Source organism: Gastrolobium bilobum, unplaced genomic scaffold (assembly GCF_033153095.1).
Source record: "Gastrolobium bilobum isolate Gb01-03AN ecotype WA unplaced genomic scaffold, APGP_CSIRO_Gbil_v1 utg16926, whole genome shotgun sequence".
Classification (NCBI taxonomy): Eukaryota; Viridiplantae; Streptophyta; class Magnoliopsida; order Fabales; family Fabaceae; genus Gastrolobium; species Gastrolobium bilobum.
In genome coordinates this window covers 43052-62889 of record NW_026896421.1, presented here as the reverse complement: position 1 = coordinate 62889, position 19838 = coordinate 43052, and the positions used below count along the sequence as shown (strand labels likewise).

General features: G+C 34.0%; 1 protein-coding gene across 1 annotated transcript; it reads right to left on the bottom strand.

The window, feature by feature from the left end:
• Nucleotides 1–7241: 7241 nt before the first annotated feature.
• LOC133299662 (protein mago nashi homolog) lies at nucleotides 7242–11289 on the bottom strand. The gene is made up of 3 exons (XM_061499144.1): nucleotides 10976–11289; nucleotides 8224–8400; nucleotides 7242–7478 (listed from the first exon to the last, which is right to left on the bottom strand). The coding sequence occupies exons 1-3, from the start codon at nucleotides 11192–11194 to the stop codon at nucleotides 7419–7421; spliced, it is 456 nt and encodes a 151-aa protein (XP_061355128.1). The 5' UTR covers nucleotides 11195–11289; the 3' UTR covers nucleotides 7242–7418.
• Nucleotides 11290–19838: the final 8549 nt, after the last annotated feature.

Here is a 19838-nt window from a genome sequence, read left to right as displayed (position 1 = left end):
GAGTTTCTGAACCTGTAAAATACTGGTGTCTCGTCTCTTTATGCTTTCTTTATTCTTTCTTGTTATGTTTCTTGCGTTACTGTTTGTTAAACGGATTTCCCAAATTACAACAAGTGGTATCAGGAGCTTAGGTTCCATTTATCTTTCTGTCATTTTCTTTTGTCTGTCATACCTTTCCCCCCCTCTTCCATTCGGTTTGCTTGCTCGGCTGTGGAGGTTCGGCAAGATGGGCATCACTAAGCTGGAGGTGGAGAAATTTGATGGGAGAAGTGATTTCAACATGTGGAAAATTAAAATGAAGGCTGTGTTGGTCCAGCAAAAATGTGAGGATGTTATTGGACCTGGAAAGGACCTGCCTGAAACCCTGACACCAAAAGAAAGGAAGGACCTTCTATCTTTAGCTCATAGTCTTATAGTTATCAATATCTCTGATAGTGTACTGCGTAGGGTTAGCAAGATCACTGACCCTCATGAGCTCTGGCTAAAGTTAGAGAGCCTGTATCAAACCAAGTCAGCCCCCAACAAAATGTTCTTGAAGGAAAGATTTTTCTCCTTCAAGATGGATCCTAGTAAGTGTCTAGAGGATAACCTTGATGAGTTTAATAGGTTAACTCTACAGCTGGAGAATGCAGGGGTTGTTGTCTCTGAAGAGGATCAAATTTTGATCCTCTTGAATTCTCTTCCTGACTCCTATAGAGGGGTTAAGGATGCTATAAAATATAGTAAGGGGAATATGACCATTGATGAGATTACTAAGGCCTTGAGGGCTAGAGAAGTTGAGATGATTTCTCACAAAAGGCCCACTGCTGAAGGCCTCTATGTTAAAGGAAAGGGGAATAAAAAGGGGAAGTCAAACAGTAAGAAGAAGGGGAACAACAATTATGTTCCCCAAGGTAATCAAAGTGTCCAAGGAAACCAAGATAAGAGTAAAAGCCAATCACAAGGCAAGCTTGTGTGCTGGCACTGTCATAAAGAGGGCCACCTGAAAAGGAATTGCCCTGAAAACCTAAGGAGTGTCCCCAAACAGCAAGGTAAAACTGAGTATGCAAATGTACTCACTGACTTTAACAGTTTTGAAGCACTGGTTTTGTCTGATAAAACCTTTGAAGCTGAATGGGTGATGGATTCTGGGTGTACATATCATATGACACCCAGAAGAGAGTGGCTTAGTGGGCTGGAGTCTCAAAGGGGTGGCAAAGTCTTAATGGGGAATGACCAAGTGTGTGAAATAAAGGGTGTGGGGTCTGTGATGTTCAAGATGAGTGATGGGAGCTGTAAAATTCTAAAAGAAGTTAGATTTGTTCCTGCATTAAGGAGAAACTTGATCTCCTTAGGGATGCTTGACTCTAGTGGTCTTGAGTTTAGAAGTAAGCTAGGACTGCTTGATATTGTCAAGGGATCACAAGTCCTCATGAGAGGAAAACTTGTGAATGGCCTCTATATATTAGAAGGCCAAGCTGTCACACAAGAAGCCTGTGTGGCAGCTGCAAAAGATGATGAATCCATTCTCTGGCATAGGAGACTTGGACACATCAGCAACCAGGGGCTGTCTGAGTTGTATAAGCAAGGTATTATTAGCTCAAAAGGGGTAACTTGTGTGGAGTTTTGTGAAAACTGTATTTTGGGAAAAACTCACAAGCTCCCCTTTGCTGCAGCTAACAATACCTCTAAGGCAGTGCTTGAATATGTCCATTCAGACCTGTGGGGATCTCCTAATATCCCCAGTTCTTTATCTGGATGTCACTATTTCATTTCAATAGTTGACTCATATTCTAGAAGGGTCTGGACCTACTTCCTAAAACATAAGGATCAAGCTTTTGTTAGTTTTAAGGATTGGAAAATCCTGGTTGAGAATAAAACTGGAAAAAGGGTTAAAGTTCTTAGGACTGATAATGGCTTAGAGTTTTGTAACAATCAGTTTGCTGATTTTTGCACAGAGCATGGGATCCAAAGGCATAGGACCTGTGCTGAGACACCCCAGCAAAATGGGGTGGCTGAGAGGATGAATAGGACAATTTTAAATAAAGTAAGGTGCATGCTTGCTGAATCTGGTCTTGGCAAGGTATTTTGGGCAGAGGCTGTTGCTACAGCCACCTATGTTATAAATAGGTGCCCTTCCTCCACCATAGACTTTAAGACTCCAATGGAACTTTGGTCCAATAAGCCACCCAATCTAAATCACCTGAAGCCTTTTGGGTGTCTTTCCTATATGCACATTAGGCAAGATAAATTGAGTCCTAGAGCCTTAAAGTCTGTCTTTATAGGGTATCCCCTTGGTGTAAAGGGTTACAAGCTCTGGCTTGTAGCTGAAAGGAAGTGTGTGGTCAGTAGGGATGTCATTTTCAAAGAAAATACTTTTTATAAGGACATAACAAGTGAGTCCAGTTCTTCCCAACCATCTGAAACATTGCAGTTTCAGGTGGAGCTAGCTGACATACCTGTGCAGCATGCTGATAGGGAAGAATTGATGGAACAGCCTGCTGTTCCTGGTCAGCCAGAGCTGGAAACTGGTCCCCTTGATGAAGGTGGACAGGTTGAAGAGGGAAATGGTGGTCTTGATGACTACTTGCTGTCACGAGACAGAGTTAGGAGGAATATTAGACCTCCAAGTAGGTTTGCACATGCTGATGTGGTTGCATATGCCTTACAAGTTGGGGATGTGCTTGAATTAGATGAACCTGCTACTTTTAAAGAGGCTATGAGGCTGGAATCCAAGGGTAGTTGGGTAAAAGCCATGGATGAGGAAATGGACTCTTTAAAGAGAAATAATACCTGGGTTTTGGTGGAGAGACCAAAGAAAAAGAAAGTAATTGGCTGTAAATGGATTTTTAAAAGAAAACCAGAAATACCAGGAGTGGAACCAGCTAGGTTCAAGGCTCGGGTAGTGGCTAAAGGCTACTCCCAGGTTGAAGGAATTGACTACAATGAGATTTTCTCACCTGTGGTCAAGCATGTATCAATAAGATTGATACTGTCTGCTGTTGCTATCTATGATTTAAAGCTGGAGCAGCTTGATGTCAAGACTGCCTTCCTCCATGGCAATATTGATGAGCAAATCTATATGGAACAGCCTGAAGGTTTTGTAAAGAGGGGGACAGAAAACATGGTGTGCCTGCTGAAGAGATCTTTATACGGTCTCAAACAGGCACCCAGACAATGGTATAAACGTTTTGATGATTTTGTTTTATCAAAAGGTTTTGTTAGAAGTAATTTTGATCACTGTGTCTATTTTAAAAATTTACATGATGATTGTTACATTTATTTGTTGATATATGTAGATGATATGTTGATTGCATCTAAAAATTTAAGTGAAATAAATTCTGTTAAGAATATGCTGAAAAAGGAATTTGAAATGAAATTCCTTGGACCAGCCAAGAGGATTCTTGGCATGGAAATTACAAGGACAAGGGAAGATAGACATCTGTCTCTATCCCAGTCTGAGTATGTGAAAAAGGTTCTAAGAATCTTTGAGATGCATTAGTCCAAGCCTGTTAGCACTCCATTAGGTGCTCATTTTAGGCTGAAAGCTGTTTCAGGAGAATTATCTCCTAAAGAGTCTCAGTATATGTCCTCTGTTCCCTATTCTAATGTTGTTGGTTGTTTAATGTATGCTATGATTGGCACAAGGCCAGATATAGCATGTGGAGTCAGCATGATAAGCAGGTTTATGAGTAAACCTTGCAAAGAGCACTGGAGTGCAGTTAAATGGTTACTTAGATACTTAAATGGATCTATTAATTGCTGTTTAAATTTCTCTGCATTTGATTCTAATGATTTTAATATTATTAGATATTGTGATTCTGATTATGCTGCTGACCTTGATAAACGTAGATCACTAACTGGTTTTGTGTTTACCGTGGGAGGTAAAGTGGTGAGCTGGAAATGCAATCTCCAGCACATAGTTGCATTGTCAACAACAGAAGCTGAATATATGGCATTGACTGAAGCTGTCAAGGAAGCCATATGGTTAAAAGGTATAGTGTGTGAGTTGGGTTTAGGTAAGAACCCACCAAAGGTAAATTGTGACTCACAAAGTGCTATCCATCTTTCAAAAAATTCTGCATTTCATGAAAGAACAAAACATATAGATGTTAGGCTTCATTTCATTAGGGAGATAATTGCTAGTGAACAAGTAATTGTTGATAAAATTTCTGGCATTATTAACCCTGCTGATATTTTTACAAAATCTGTACCTGTTAGCAAATTTAGAGATGCTCTAGGTTTGCTAAAAATTGAATCACCATGATCATGCATTGCATATGGGCCTATGGGTTAAATGCCTACATCAAATCTGGTTTGCTTCTTTTTATTCTGTTGCATGTTTAGAAAATAGGTGGAGTTTTGTAGTGTATATATATATATATATATATATATATATATATATATATATATATATATATATATTTCCTAAACAAAATATATGTGTAAATATCTTGCTTCACTTTACTATGTCTCTGGTGGGCTGATTCTTATTTTTGTGTTGAGATTATTAAATGTTTGTGGTCCAAGTGTTAACTCAAGGCCCATTGTGATTTCCCCTATTCAGCTGAAGTTGGGTCTTTGTGCAATAAGCAACACACCTCAAAACGTCAGCGTTTTAAGGTGTGATGGCTTAATGGTATATGAGCTCCCCTTTGTGCTGTGCGTGCGTGAGATCTTCTTTTGGGTATTCTGATATAATCTCTTGAAAGAATAGGCTCTGCTAGGGTTTTCAGTTTTGAGTGTTTTTTTGTACAAACACTCAGTGAAACACTGTGACTTTGGCTATGATGCTTTGATGAATCTTGTTCATCTCAACAAGACGGTTCCTTTGATCGGTGAATTTCTCTGATTGGTATTCAAATGCTGGAGAAGATAATCTGCAAGGTGGTCCTGTGAAGCTCGTGTGTTCGGCTTGGAGGTCCAGAGATAGGAACCACGTTTCCTATGCTAGCTTGTGAAGATTGGGAAGTCTTCTTCATCTTTATAATATCTGTTGTTTACCGTTCTTAATCTTGAGTGTTTATTCAAGATCTGTTTGTCTTGTTGTTAATAGCTTGAGAAATTAGGTTCCTCATTTGCTCGTTTCTGTATAGCTTTTTCTGTATACTATGAACTCTTGTTTTTCTTTCTGATCTTGAATAAACTGCATATCAGAGGGCGTTTAACCCTCTTTAGGCCCCAGGACGTAGGAAACTCACTCATACTGAGTTTCTGAACCTGTAAAATACTGGTGTCTCGTCTCTTTATGCTTTCTTTATTCTTTCTTGTTATGTTTCTTGCGTTACTGTTTGTGAAACGGATTTCCCGAATTACAACAATTTCCCTCATTTTCAACCAAGATTTTGTTGAAGGAGTAGTCAGGACAAGGAGCATTCTAGTTATTACTATGCCAACCCCTAAGTTTGCGAACAGAAGGATAGTAGAGAATCAACTTAACATTCTTAACTGAACAATAAAATATATAAATTTTGTCCCTTATGAAAGAAGGTACAATAATAAATTATGAAAAATACTATATTCTTTTTCCGTGTGATCTTGTTTGTCTTTAATGTTAAAAGCATAAGAAATAAAAAGATGGGAATTTGAATTTAGTGTCTTGATGGAGTTGCATAGAAATTTTAGGTGAAAAAGACGTTTGTAAATTATCAAGTGATTCAATTGCAATTTTAAACTTCTTTTCAATGTTAGAAGCTGGTTGCATTTTAACGTCAACTATTGTTCTGGATGGCTCAACGACCATAAGGCCCACTCGCATGAGCCCAAGTCATTTCACCATGTCCATGTCAACCCTACCAACTCCTCAGCCTCTCTACTCTCAAGGCGGCTCTCATCCCAAGGTGGAACACCAAAATGTCTCACCTGAGAACCTTAACCCCTTGGGAGCCCGCCCCAAACGCTATAATAAGTAACTTCTCCTTTGCCATACGTTGACACTGCCAGGTGCAGGAGCCGCATCACTGCTATTGTAGCAGTGTCAGTAACCCTTGCCTAATCCCAAGGAGGGTTAACCCCCTCTCACCAACCCTCAGGAGGTAAGCGTTTCCATCCTCTATAAATATCCCCCCTTTCCACACACAAAGGGTATCTTATGTATCGTTATTCTGTCCATTAATATTGAGTTACACTACGCACACCTGACCCCATTATCAACTGCATGTATAATTGGAACAGTGCCTTGAGCTTGGTCTCTACCAACGCTTGGAGCATAATCCATAGAGTGACTCAATCTCTACCGGGAACATAGCGGGCTTATAGTTCTCAAACGGTACAACTATCATTTTATTTAGGGGAAAATGTGCCTTCTTTTATTAGGTCATTTTAGGAGAGAGGTAGATATAAAGAGGTGTGGGTTCCATTGAAAAAAACAAAAACAAAAATAAAAAAGTGGGTTCCACCTTCTTGTGTCTATCTCCTAAAATGACCTAAGTATGTGTCTTTTCAAAGGAGATCCATTTTTTCCTTTTATTTATGAGAAAAAAATATCTAATATTATTTTAGACAACTTTATCTAATGTTTACCGAAACGATGTCGTCTTGAAATTGAAAAATTAAAAAATTAAAATGATAAAGACTATTATAACCCTGAAATAAATTAAAATTACAGACACATCATGATTTTCGCCCTAAAACAATATCGTTTCGGTAAATATTAGATAAAATTATTTAAAGTAACTGAATCATTTATTGATATGACTATAAATTGTTAAGAAATTACATGTTCCAAGTGAGTGTTCCACCCGGGATAATGTAGATAACTACCTCTTCAATATAATAATGAATAATAAATCTTACATTAAATCTTAATCGCTGAGAGTGATATTAACGCCAAAGATTGTGAGTATAATTTATGTGTAAAATATCTTGATCCATGTATATATATCTTGTAAATAATGTTCTTTGTGTTCCATCTGCTTTCGTTAAAATGTAAAATCAGTCATTAATGGACAGAAAAATTAAAATTAGGATTAAGAAAATCATATATACCTTGTGTGGATGATTATAAGTCACTTTCAGCCATGAACAAACTATAGCTTTAATCACAGATCCATAAATCTCTTCTCTACACATGTTTGTTCTGGCATCATTCACAGCTTCCCTATGATCAAAACTCCGCAGCAAGTAGTGTTGATATGATATCTTTTAAAACAGCTTCCCTATGTTTAAAATTGTATACTCCCTATGTAACAATTAGATGCTCCAAACGTGAAAGCAAGAGAAAGAGAAAGAATAGATAAACCATGCATAAGAAAGCAATCCGCTCAACTTTTTTGGTACAAGGGCCATCCATTCAAATCAAAAAATTCCAATTCAGGTAACAAATTATAAATAAAGCTACTCTGTCAGATGTCAAATTCTACTAGCAAACAGAGGGATAGTTGCTTAACAAGTACACATTCCGAGAGAGTATGAACGAGCACTAAACATTATAAAACATCTTATATAGGCTTGATCTTGAAGTGAAGTGAAATAAGAGAGAAGACGAAGCACTTCAAATCCTGAAAAAAGTAATTATAATAAGAATAAACAAAACGCATTAGCTGACATAAAGCAAATCTGGCATTCAGCAAGCAAAGGGCGGGTTCTAATACTTACTAGGGTCCACAAGGCTAACAAATATAAGTAAAACAAAATAATAATATATCAAGGAGGAAAGACGAATCACTATATCTAAAACATGATCAAATACAGTCAAGAAAACACAAAACAGTAATTTTTAAATATCAGTTAATTTGACATTAGAATGAAGAAATTGAAATTCTTACATTAAAAATATTGGTGATATTTAGGTGAAAGTATGGTATCGGTTTATGTAAGTTACTAAGACAGTTTAATTTTAGTTATCTTTATTCTGAGTTATGTACTGTTTTACTAATGTTCATAGTCCCTAATCAAGGCTGGTATTTTCTGTTCAGTTTTAATGTTGTTTTTGTTCTCATTTGGTCTTTGCTTGTTTTGATACCCATTACTGAACTAGGAAAGTCTTTTTGAGTTGATGGTAGTCCTAACTCTACCCAAATTGCCAAGAAATTCTTCTATAGACTTTTGCTACAGACCAAGTAAATAGAAGAATTTCCCCTAAATAATGGGAAATTGGGAATACTTCAATCTTTTATTTGATTAATGTGTGTGGGTTACACAGTGGGTGGCAATCCTCTCTCTTGATCTGCATTCCACACAATTTCATCCCATGGTTAATACTCACAAAAGAAATCCATCAAAATCATCAATCATTCAGATCACCTGAACAAGATAGTAAAAGATGCGAAGACCTTCCGGATCTGCACTGCTCTGAACATCCACAAGAGATCCAATCTTTGATGTTGTGAAGGAGATGTGTTCATTCCCCATCACAATCTCGAGCTCCTGCCGTCCAACTCGATCAGGTTCCGGCCAGTTGTTATCGTCTTCCTTCATGATCTGAACAAAGACACCAACTAATGAGAAAGCAGAGAAATGCAAATAACAACCCCCAAGAACTCAACGGCTAAAGAATAGGTAAAAATACTCGGCAAAAGGAACTATTCAAATCATCACTTTATGAATAAATAAAGCATCAGTAAATAAATAAGAATAAATATATATATATATATATATATATATATATACATATATATATATATATATATATCAAGTATATACAATTCATGGGCTCAATTCATGAGATACAACGGCCATATAGGCGTATTTTGTCATGCCGAAACAGTTACGCCAGTTCACCAAATATAATTACTTCATGACACCTACTAATGGGAGGTGCAGGAACATTGGTGATTCACTTCTTGCACATTTCAGATCATACAAACAATCATTAACTTACTGGACTAGGCACAGACATATACACGGTACAGCCTTATTTATCTTTGTATAAAACCATGAATCATTCCCTCAAAATATTAGTTTAACAAATCAGCTATGTAATGTCAAGCTAGGAATGTAATTGCTAAAAAAAAAAAAAAAATTGAGAATAGTCCGCTACGGTATATCAATAAGTGCCAAAACTAAGACAGAATAGCAATGTGGTTTCTACATTAGATTTCAACGTAGGTTCGGATATTCAAATCAAACTGAATTAAAGCTGATATTTACTCACAAAATCATTAATATTTTAAAAAGTTTCATCACCACGACTTGAATTCTAATTAAAGCAGAGGAAGGAGAAGGATAACACAAGCATAAAACTAAATCTCAGTTCAAAGCAGTATAATAAACAGACTTAACAAACCCACTTTTAATCGTTTAAGTTTGAATTACAAAACAAGGTAAAAAGGTTTCATTCACCAGTGCCAAACATAATGTATTTGGCAGGGAGAAATATCAGATAAAATATACTATCAATTTCTCAAACAGTGTGGGCTGATTCACACACGTGATTAACATGAAAGTAAAAGAGTTAACACACTCAGATGATACAACATCCACCTAAAATTTTCGTAACCGAACTTTTAGCAACTTAATTTTGACAATACTTATTTAATAGCCACAAGTTGGATTTTACGCAGTATGAATACTTGGCAGCTTCTCAACCAATTAACTCAGAGTCAATTGAGCAGTAATATGGAAATTCAATAAGTAATGGGGCATCCAAATCACTGCAGTTTTATTTCCCTCAATTCAGTCATATCACCACAATATAAAAAGCATAGGTACTTGGGTTATAGTTTACTCAAATATCTAGAAGTCAAGATTCCTTCAAGATAGCCCTGTCAATTAAGCCTTATATGATACTGGATACTTCAATTTAAATCTAAGGTCACAGAGAGTTGTAAAACAGTCTCTCAATCATTAAGTCGTGTTGTCAAACTAGTACCTATCTGTACACAGATATTAAGTCTCTCAATCACACACAGTTGTACACAGATATTAAGTCTCTCAATCACACACAGTTGTACACAGATATTAAATAATCAACACCTATTGTATGGCCTTGAGAAGATTTTGGCCAGTTCCTATCTGTCAAACTACTACCCAAGTAATGCTCTTAGTACTGCTCGAGTGAATTCAAATTTCCTGATGACTGTAAGGCCCACACCTATTTGCTGCTGACTGTTAGACATGAGTAAATGCTGATTTATTTAAAGGAATCAACAATCTATTTTATGTGTTCAAGCTTCTACTAAATATTTTTTCGTAAATGCCAAACCTTACTGTTGACATGCCACTTTGACTAAATTGTATTACTGATTCTTAAAAACCCAGTTTTAACATTCAATTGACTATTGCTTTGAACCTATTCTGAAATAATACCTTTTTATGGCTAAGTATTAATTCAATTATCTAAAAAAAAAAAAACCAAACCACTCCACGTTAAACCCTACTAGCGAGTGTGGGGTGGAGGTAATCTTTGTATGCAGCCTTACCCTTACATAATTGCAAAGAGACTGTTTTCTGAATTCGAACCCATGACCTTTCAATCATGAAAGAACAGCTTTACCACTACTCTGGTTCGCCCCCTTACTGTCTAGGAACCAGATTGTATTTAGCTAATAATGAGAATGGAATACACCCCGACTTGTGTTAAGGATTTTGACAAGTTTAATGCTGTTGAACTTAAACTTGTGATTGGAATTTGGAATGTATGTTGAATTGTGATGATTATATTTCCATCATCTCTATTGTACTGTGTGAAATGTAATAGGACTCAAGTCCTCCCTGTTTTCATGTTGTGTAAGTTTGCACTAACCTTATGTGTGCTAATGTTGGGATATAAAGAGATAACAAATGACTAGAAAAATCTTAAACCCTTGTGATAGATATCATTCAACACACAGTTTTACAGAGTTACACTAAGCTTGCTGAGCAAAACTCTACCAGAAATTAACCTAATCATTGCTCAGTTTTTGTTTACAACTAAATGACACGTAGGCATAACAGAATAACAGAATCTGTACCAGAAACGACTACTGTTACTTTCAATTGCAAAAGCTTGTTACATTTTATCTATTATTTTGGTTATCAAATCATAACACTACTTGACTGAGTTAGGGTTACTTACTTCACTTTCGGAAATGATACGACGACACTCGCGGAGAACGGCAGGAGTGAGGTAAACCTCCTTGCGAATGATAGTGTCGTTTTTGTAGTTGGAGTTGTTAGCGTAACGAAGCTTACCGTCGGGTCTGAACTCGAACTCCAAGAACTCGTGACCGAACTTCCCCTTGTGCCCAACATAGTATCTCAAGTAGAATTCCCCGTTCTCCTCTTCGCTCCCCATTCTTCTTCTTCTTCTCTCTCTCTCTCTTTCTGGAAATGTGAATGTTATGTAACAACGAAGAATGAAAATGAGGATCGATTATTAGATGAACGAAAAATGAAAATCAACAACGAAGATGAAAAAATAGAGCCGTTTGCCAACACGGGCCAGCTCGGCCTATTAAGCCATAGGGCCAAAAGCAAAGCCCGCATATTAAACAATTAGAACCATTCCTTTCTTTTACTTTCTGCTTGCGTTTGGTACAAGAATTTTTAGAGGATTTCCGAAAAACTGAATTTTTTTAAATTTTAAATTTTTGAATATTATCATAAACTCTGGATATAAAAATTATATTTCTGAAAATTAAGATTTTTAAATAAAAAAAAATTCTTTTCTACCAGACAGTTATTCATTGATCCTCCTTATTTACACTGTTGATTTAGCCTTCTTTTTTAGGCTTGAACCATTCCTTCCTTTTACTTTTTCTAGTGGGCTTAAGTTTGAGTTGCTGCATAAAAAATATAACCAATGAAAGCCCATAATAATTGAGTGTAAAGTGTGATAAAAATAGATATAATAAGATTAAATATTTCACCATATCACTAATCCTATTATCCTAAAGTCTCTTTTCAGATATTTATCAAGGATCTTCTAGTTTCTTTTTGTTGCATTTAAAAAAACACGTTAGTTTTATTGATTTTATTTCATTTCTATTTTGAATTTAATTTTTAATTCTCATTTTAACTCTTAATCTAAAACTTTTCTCCCGACACTTCAGTCAAATTATTCCCTGTTTACTCTGCAATGCACTTAGTTTAATATAATAGAGGGAGAATGTTTTGTGATAACAGTGTTGAGAATTTCTATTTACTCAAGTCTAATTTTATTAGCAAGCTTAGCTCCAAAACGTGATTGTATTCTTTTTTTATGGGCTCCTCTTTGTTACATTTGTTTTCCTCAAATATTTTTTTTTATTTTCCTCAAATTAAAATGTTTTTTCCAAAGCTTCCAGACGCATCATCTAGTCTCTCTCTCTTTTAAAAAAACTCATTAGCTTTATCGAAAACGTAATTTTTTGTTCCACTTATATCCTTATTTAATTTTTTTAATTTTAATTTAAACTCTTAACCAAATACTCTTCTCTTGACATTGCTCTCACATTGTTCTCTCATTCCTAGTGCCGCACAGAATACCAACTAAAGAATAGAGATCGAGTTTCATCCAACATAAGTATAGTTCAGATCTACTCAAATCTCATTTTATAATTAAGGTATGAATCTTAGCAGCAATAACCGACTATGTTTCTTTTGGTTCCCATCTCTCTCTTACTTTTGTTTCCTTCAAATGCTTTTTCCCCCTCAAATAAACAATAATAGAATCTTGTCAAAGCATATTTTAGTTTCTTTTTCTTTTTTCTTTTTTTAAACATTCAACTTTATCGAAAATATAATTTTCTAGTTCCATTTATATCCTCCTTTAATAACAAATGTAAGAAGCTTAGGCCCAAAACCAGAATGCATTGCCTTTTATTCCCATTTCTCCGAAACTTTTTTCTTTTCACAAACATTTTTTCCCTAAAAAAAAGAAGAATAACTTGTTCTCAAATCTTCCAAAAGCATATATTCTAGCTTCTCTTTCTTTTCAGAAAAAGTAGACAAACTATATCAAAAAAGTAACTTTTTAATTCCATTAATATCCTTATTATAAATTTTTAATTTCAATCACGCTATTAACCAATTTCCCCGCAGCGCAAAGAATACCATCGAGAGAATAGAATAAGTGCCATCAACCATAAGGAGAATTTGGATCTCCTTAAGTCTCATTTGATAATAAAGGTATTAAAATTAGCTTGAAAACCCGATTATTCCTTTTTGTTCAAGTCTCAAATATTTTTTATTTTCTTGAGAAAATAATGAGAGCATCTTGTTTGAAGCATATCCTAAATTCTTTTTTTTTTTAATTTCAACTTTATTCAAAACCCTAATTTTTGTTGTTCCATTTATATCCACAATTAAAATTTTTCCTTCCAATGATAAATCTTAACCTAATACCCTTCTCCTGACCTTTCTCTGACATTGTTCACCTCTTTCCCCTGCCGCACACGGAATACCTTCCCGAGATTGGAGATGAGTTTCATCCATCATAGGAAGAATTTTGGATTTACTCAAGTCTTATTTGATAACTACTTATTTGATAACTAATTAAGGTAGGAAGCTTTTCTCCAAAACGTGATTGTATTCCTTTTTGTGGGATCCTCTTTGTTACTTTTATTTTCCTCAATTTTTTTATTTTCCTCAAATTAATTTTTTTTTTTCAATGCTTCGAGATACATCTTCTAGTTTTTCTCTTTCTCTCTTTAAAAAAACTCATTAGCTTTATTGAAAACGTAAATTTTTGTTCCATTTATATCCTTATGTAAATTTTTTAATTTCAATATAAATTCTTAACCTAATACTCTTTTCCTGACATTTCTCTCACGTTGTTCCCCCATTTCCAGCGCCGCACAGAATACCAACTAAAGTATAGAGATCGAGTTTCATCCAACATAAGTATAGTTCAGATCTACTAAAATCTCAATTTATAATTAAGGTATGAATCTTAGCCGCAAAACCCGACTATGTTTCTTTCGGTTCCCATCTCTCTCTTACTTTTGTACCTTCAAATGCTTTTTTTCCCTCAAATAAACAATAATAGAATCTCTTCAAAGCATATTCTAGCTTCTCTTTCTTGTTCTTTTTTTAAAACAATCAACTTTAACGAAAATATAATTTTCTAGTTCCATTTATATCCTCATTTAATAACTAATGTAAGAAGTTTAGGCCCAAAACCATAATGGGTTGCCTTTTATTCCTATATCTCCGTAACTTTTTTCTTTTCACAAATATTTTTTCCCTCAAAAAAGAAGAATAATGTGTTCTCAAATCTTCCAAAAGCATATATTCTAGGTTCTATCTCTTTTTAGAAAAAATAGACAAAATTTATCAAAAAAGTAACTATTTAATTCCTTTAATATCCCTATTATAAATTTTTAATTTCAATCACGCTATCACCCATTTTCCCCATGGCGTAAAGAATACCATCCAGAGAATAGAATAAATGACATCAGCCATAAGGAGAATTTGGATCTCCTTAAGTCTCATTTGATGATAAAGGTATGAAACTTAGCTTGAAAACTCAATTATTCTTTTTTGTTCAAGTCTCGATTATTTTTTATTTTCCAAAAAAAATAATGATAGCATCTTCTTTGAAGCATATCCTAAATTATTTTTTTGTAAAAAAAAAAAAAAAAAACTTCAACTTTATTCGAAAACCTATTTTTTTTTCAATTTATATCCACATTTAACATTTTTCATTCCAATTATAAATCTTAACCTAATACCCTTATCCTGACCTATCTTTGACATTTTTCACCTCTTTCCTAAACGGCACACGAAATACCTTCCCGAGATTAGAGATCGAGTTTCATCCATCATAAGAAGAATTTTGATCTACTCAAGTCTTATTTGATAACTAATTGAGGTAGGAAGCTTTACTCCAAAACGTGATTGTATTCTTTTTTGTGGGCTCCTCTTTATTACTTTTCTTTTTCCTCAATTTTTTTTATTTTCCTCAAATTAAAAATCTTTTTTTCAATGCTTCCATATGCATTTTCTAGTTTCTCTCTCTCCCTCTCTTCAAAAAAACTCATTAGCTTTATCAAAAACGTAATTTTTTGTTCCATTTTTATCCTTATTTAATTTTTTAATTTCAAAATAAACTCTTAACCTAATAGTCTTCTCCTGACATTGCTCTCACATTGTTCCCCCATTCATAGCGCCGCACAGAATACCAACTAAAGAATAGAGATCGAGTTTCATCCAACATAAGTATAGTTCAGATCTACTAAAATCTCATTTTATAATTAAGGTATGAATCTTAGCCGCAAAACCAGACTATGTATCTTTCGGTTCCCATCTCTCTCTTACTTTTGTTTCCTTCAAATGCTTTTTCCCCCTCAAATAAACAATAATAGAATCTTGTCAAAGCATATTCTAGCATCTGTTTCTTCTTCTTTTTTTAAACAATCAACTTTATCGAAATTAGAATTTTCTAGTTCCATTTATATCCTCATTTAATGACTAATGTAAGAAGCTTAGGCCCAAAACCAGAATGCGTTGCCTATAATTCCCATTTCTCTATAACTTTTTTCTTTCCATAAATATTTTTTTCCCTCGAATAAGAAGAATAACTTGTTCTCAAATCTTCTAAAAGCATATATTCAAGTTTCTCTCTCTTTTCAGAAAAATAGAAAAACTTTATCGAAAAAGTAACTTTTTAAATCCTTTAATATTCCTATTATAAATTTTTAACTTCAATCACGCTATTACCCCTTTTCCTCGCGACGCAAAGAATTCCATCGAGAATAGAATAAGTGACATCAACCATAAGGAGAATTTGGATCTCCTTAAGTCTCATTTGATAATAACGGTATGAAAATTATCTTGAAAACCTGATAATTCCTTTTTGTTCAAGTCTGAAATATTTTTTATTTTCATGAAAAAATAATGATAGCATCTTTTTTGAAGTATATCCTAAATTCTATTTTCTTTTTTTTTAAAAAAACTTCAACTTTATTCGAAAATCTAGTTTTTGTTGTTCTATTTATATCCACATTTAAAAATTTTCATTCCAATTATAAATCTTAGCCTAATACCATTCTCGTGACCCTTCTCTAACATTGTTCACCTATTTCCCCAGCCACACACAGAATACCTTCCCGAGATTAGAGATCGAGTTTCATCCATCAAAGTCTAAAATTTTATTTACTCAACTCTTATTTGATAACTAGTTAAGGTATGAATCTTTGCTCCAAAACGTGATTGTATTCCTTTTTGTGCGCTCCTCTTTGTTACTTTTGTTTTCCTCGATTTTTTTTATTTTTCTCAAATTAAAAATCTTTTTTGCAATGCTTCCATTTGCATCTTCTAGTTTCTCTCTCTCTCTCTCTCTCTCTCTCACCCTCTCTTTAAAAAAACTCATTAGCTTTACCAAAAACGTAAATTTTTGTTCCATTTATATCCTTATGTAAAATTTTAATTTCAATATAAACTCTTAACCTAATACTCTTCTCTTGACATTACTCTCACATTATTGCCCCATTCCTAGCGCCGCACAGAATACCAACTAAATAATAGAGATCGAGTTTCATCCAACATAAGTATAGTTCAGATCAACACAAATCTCATTTTATAATTAAGGTATGAATCTTAGCCGCAAAACCCGACTATGTTTCTTTTGGTTCCCATCTCTCTCTTACTTTTGTTTCCTTCAAATGCTTTTTTTCCCTAAAATAAACAATAATAGAATTTCTTCAATGCATATTCTAGCTTCTCTATCTTGTTCTTTTTTTTAAACAATCAACTTTATCGAAAATATAATTTTCAAGTTCCATTTATATCCTCATTTAATGACTAATGTAAGAAGCTTAGGCCCAAAACCAGAATGTGTTGCATTTTATTCTCATTTCTCCGTAACTTTTTTCTTTCTACAAATGTTTTTTCCCTCAAAAAAGAAGAATAACTTGTTCTCAAATCTTCCCAAAGCATATATTCTAGCTTCTCTCTCTTTTCAGAAAAAATAGACAAACTTTATCGAAAAAGTAACGTTTTAATTCCTTTAATATCTCTATTATAAATTTTTAATTTCAATCACGCTATTTCCCCATTTCCCCATGGCGCAAAGAATACCATCGAGAGAATAGAATAAATGCCACCAACCATAAGAAGAATTTGGATCTCCTTAAGTCTCGTTTGAAAATAAAGGTATGAAAATTAGCTTGAAAATCTAATTATTCCTTTTTGTTCAAGCCTCAAATATTTTTTATTTTCTTGACAAAATAATGATAGCATCTTATTTGAAGCATATCCTAAATTCTTTAATAAAAATCAACTTTATTCGAAAACTTAATTTTTGTTGTTCCATTTATATCCACATTTAAAATTTTTCTTTCCAATTATAAATCTTAACCTAATACCCTTCTCCTGACCCTTCTCTGACATTGTTCACCTCATTTCCCAGCAGCACACGGAATACCTTCCCGAGATTAGAGATTGAGTTTCATCCATTATTGGAAGAATTTTGATCTACTCAAGTCTTATTTGATAACTAATTAAGGTAGGAAGCTTTGCTCCAAGACGTGATTGTATTCTTTTTTGTGGGCTCCTCTTTGTTACTTTTGTTTTCCTAAAATATTTCTTTTTTATTTTTCTCAAATTAAAAATCTCTTTTTATTGCTTCCAGATGCATCTTCTAGTTTCTCTCCCCCTCCCCCTCTCATTAAAAAAACTCATTAGCTTTATAAAAAACGTAAATTTTGTTTCATTTATATCCTTATGTAAATTTTATAATTTCAATATAAACTATTAACCTAATACTCTTCTCCTGATATTGCTCTCACAATGTTCCCCATTTCCTAGCGCTACACAAAATACCATCTAAAGTACAGAGATCGAGTGTCATCTAACATAAGTATAGTCCAGATATGCTCAAATCTTATTTTATAATTAAGGTATGAATCTTAGCTCCAAAACCCAACGACGTTTCTTTTGGTTCCCATCTCTCTCTTACTTTTGTTTCCTTCAAATAATTTTTCCCCCTCAAATAAAGAATAATTGAATCTTATCAAAGCATACTCTAGCATCTCTTTCTTATTCTTCTTTTTTAAACAATCCTTTATTAAAAATATAATTTTCAACCCCCAAGGGTAGCTCAGTTGGCAGCTGAGCTCCCAAGGGATTGCTTGGTGCAGGGATCAAACCCTGCCTCAAGCAGTTTCTTGGAAAATCTTTGGGGGCCAGAGGATAAGCCAAAAATCTTCGGTTGGGAGATTAGTCTCGTCCTTTCTCCAGTTGCGAAGCTTAGTGCACCCACTGTTACAATGACGGGCTAGCCCAAACGGGCCGTACCCCGAGGGCATGGTGCCCGGAGAAGGTTGAATGGGGATACCTCCTGGCAATGTACCAAAAAAATATATATATATAATTTTCTAGTTCCATTTATATCCTCATTTAATAACTAATGTAAGAAGCTTAGGCCCAAACCAAAATATGTTGCCCTTTATTCCCATTTCTCCGTAACTTTTTTCTTTCCACAATTATTTTTTCCTTCAAAAAAGAAGAATAACTTTTTGTCAAATCTTACAAAAAGCATATGTTCTAGCTTCTCTCTTTAAAAAAAAATTGACGTACTTTATCAAAAAAGTAACTTTTTCATTCCATTAATATTCCTGTTACAAATTTTTAATTTCAATCAAGTTATTCCCCTTTTACCCCTATGGTGCAAAGAATACCATCGAGAGAATAGAATAAATGCCATCAACCATAATGAGAATTTGGATCTCCTTAAGTATTATTTGATAATAAAGGAATGAAACCTAGCTTGAAAATCCAATTATTCCTTTTTGTTCAAGTCTCGAATATTTTTCATTTTCCTGAAAAAATAATGATAGCATCTTGTTTGAAGCATATCCTAAATTCTTTTTTGTAAAAAAAAAAAAAAAAAAAACACTACATCTTTATTCGAAAACCTAATTTTTGGTTTTTCATTTATATCCACATTTAAAATTTTTCATTCCAATTATAGATCTTAACCTAATACCCTTCTCTTGACCCTTCTCTGACATTGTTCACCTTTTTTCCCAGCGGCACATGAAATACCATCCCGAGATTAGAGATTGAGTTTCATCCATCATTGGAAGAATTTTGATTTACTAAAGTCTTATTTGATAACTAATTAAGGTAGGAAGCTTTGGTCCAAAATGTGATTGTATTCCTTTTTGTGTGCTTCTCTTTGTTACTTTTGTTTTCCTCAAGTATTTTTTTTATTTTCCTCAAATTCAATATTTTTTTCAATGCGTTAACATGCATCTTCTAGTTTCTCTCTCTCTCTCTTTAAAAAAAACTCTTTAGCTTTATCAAAAACGTATTTTTTTGTTCCATTTATATCTTTATGTAAATTTTTTAATTTCAATTTAAACTCTTAACCTAATTCTCTTCTCCCGACATTGCTCTCAGATTGTTCCCCCTGTCCTAGCGCCGCATGGAATACCATCTAAAGATAGAGATCAAGTTTCATCCAATGTAAATGTATTTCAGATCTACTCAAGGTATAAACTTTAGCCCCAAAACCCGACTATGTTTCTTTTGGTTCCCATCTCTCTCTTACTTTTGTTTCCTTCAAAAGCTTTTTTTTGTTTTTCTCAAATAAACAATAATAGAATCTTATCAAAGCATACTCTAGCTTCTCTTTCTTCTTTTTTTTAAACAATCAACTTTGTCAAAAATATAATTTTCTTATTCCATTTATATCCTCATTTAATAACTAATGTAGAAAGCTTAGGCCCAAAACCAGAACGTATTGCCTTTTATTCCCATTTCTCCCAAACTTTTTTTTTTCGCAAATATTTTTTCTGTCAAAATAGAAGAATAGCTTGTTCTCAAATCTTCCAAAAGCTCTAGCTTCTCTCTCTTTTCAGAATAAATCGACAAACTTTATCAAAAAAAGTAACTTTTTCATTCCATTAATATCCCTTTTCTCCATACACTTCTATCACATGTTATTCTCTCTTTCCCAGGGCTCAAAGAATACTAGTAAGAGAATATAATTGAGTTTCAAAAAAGAGAATTTG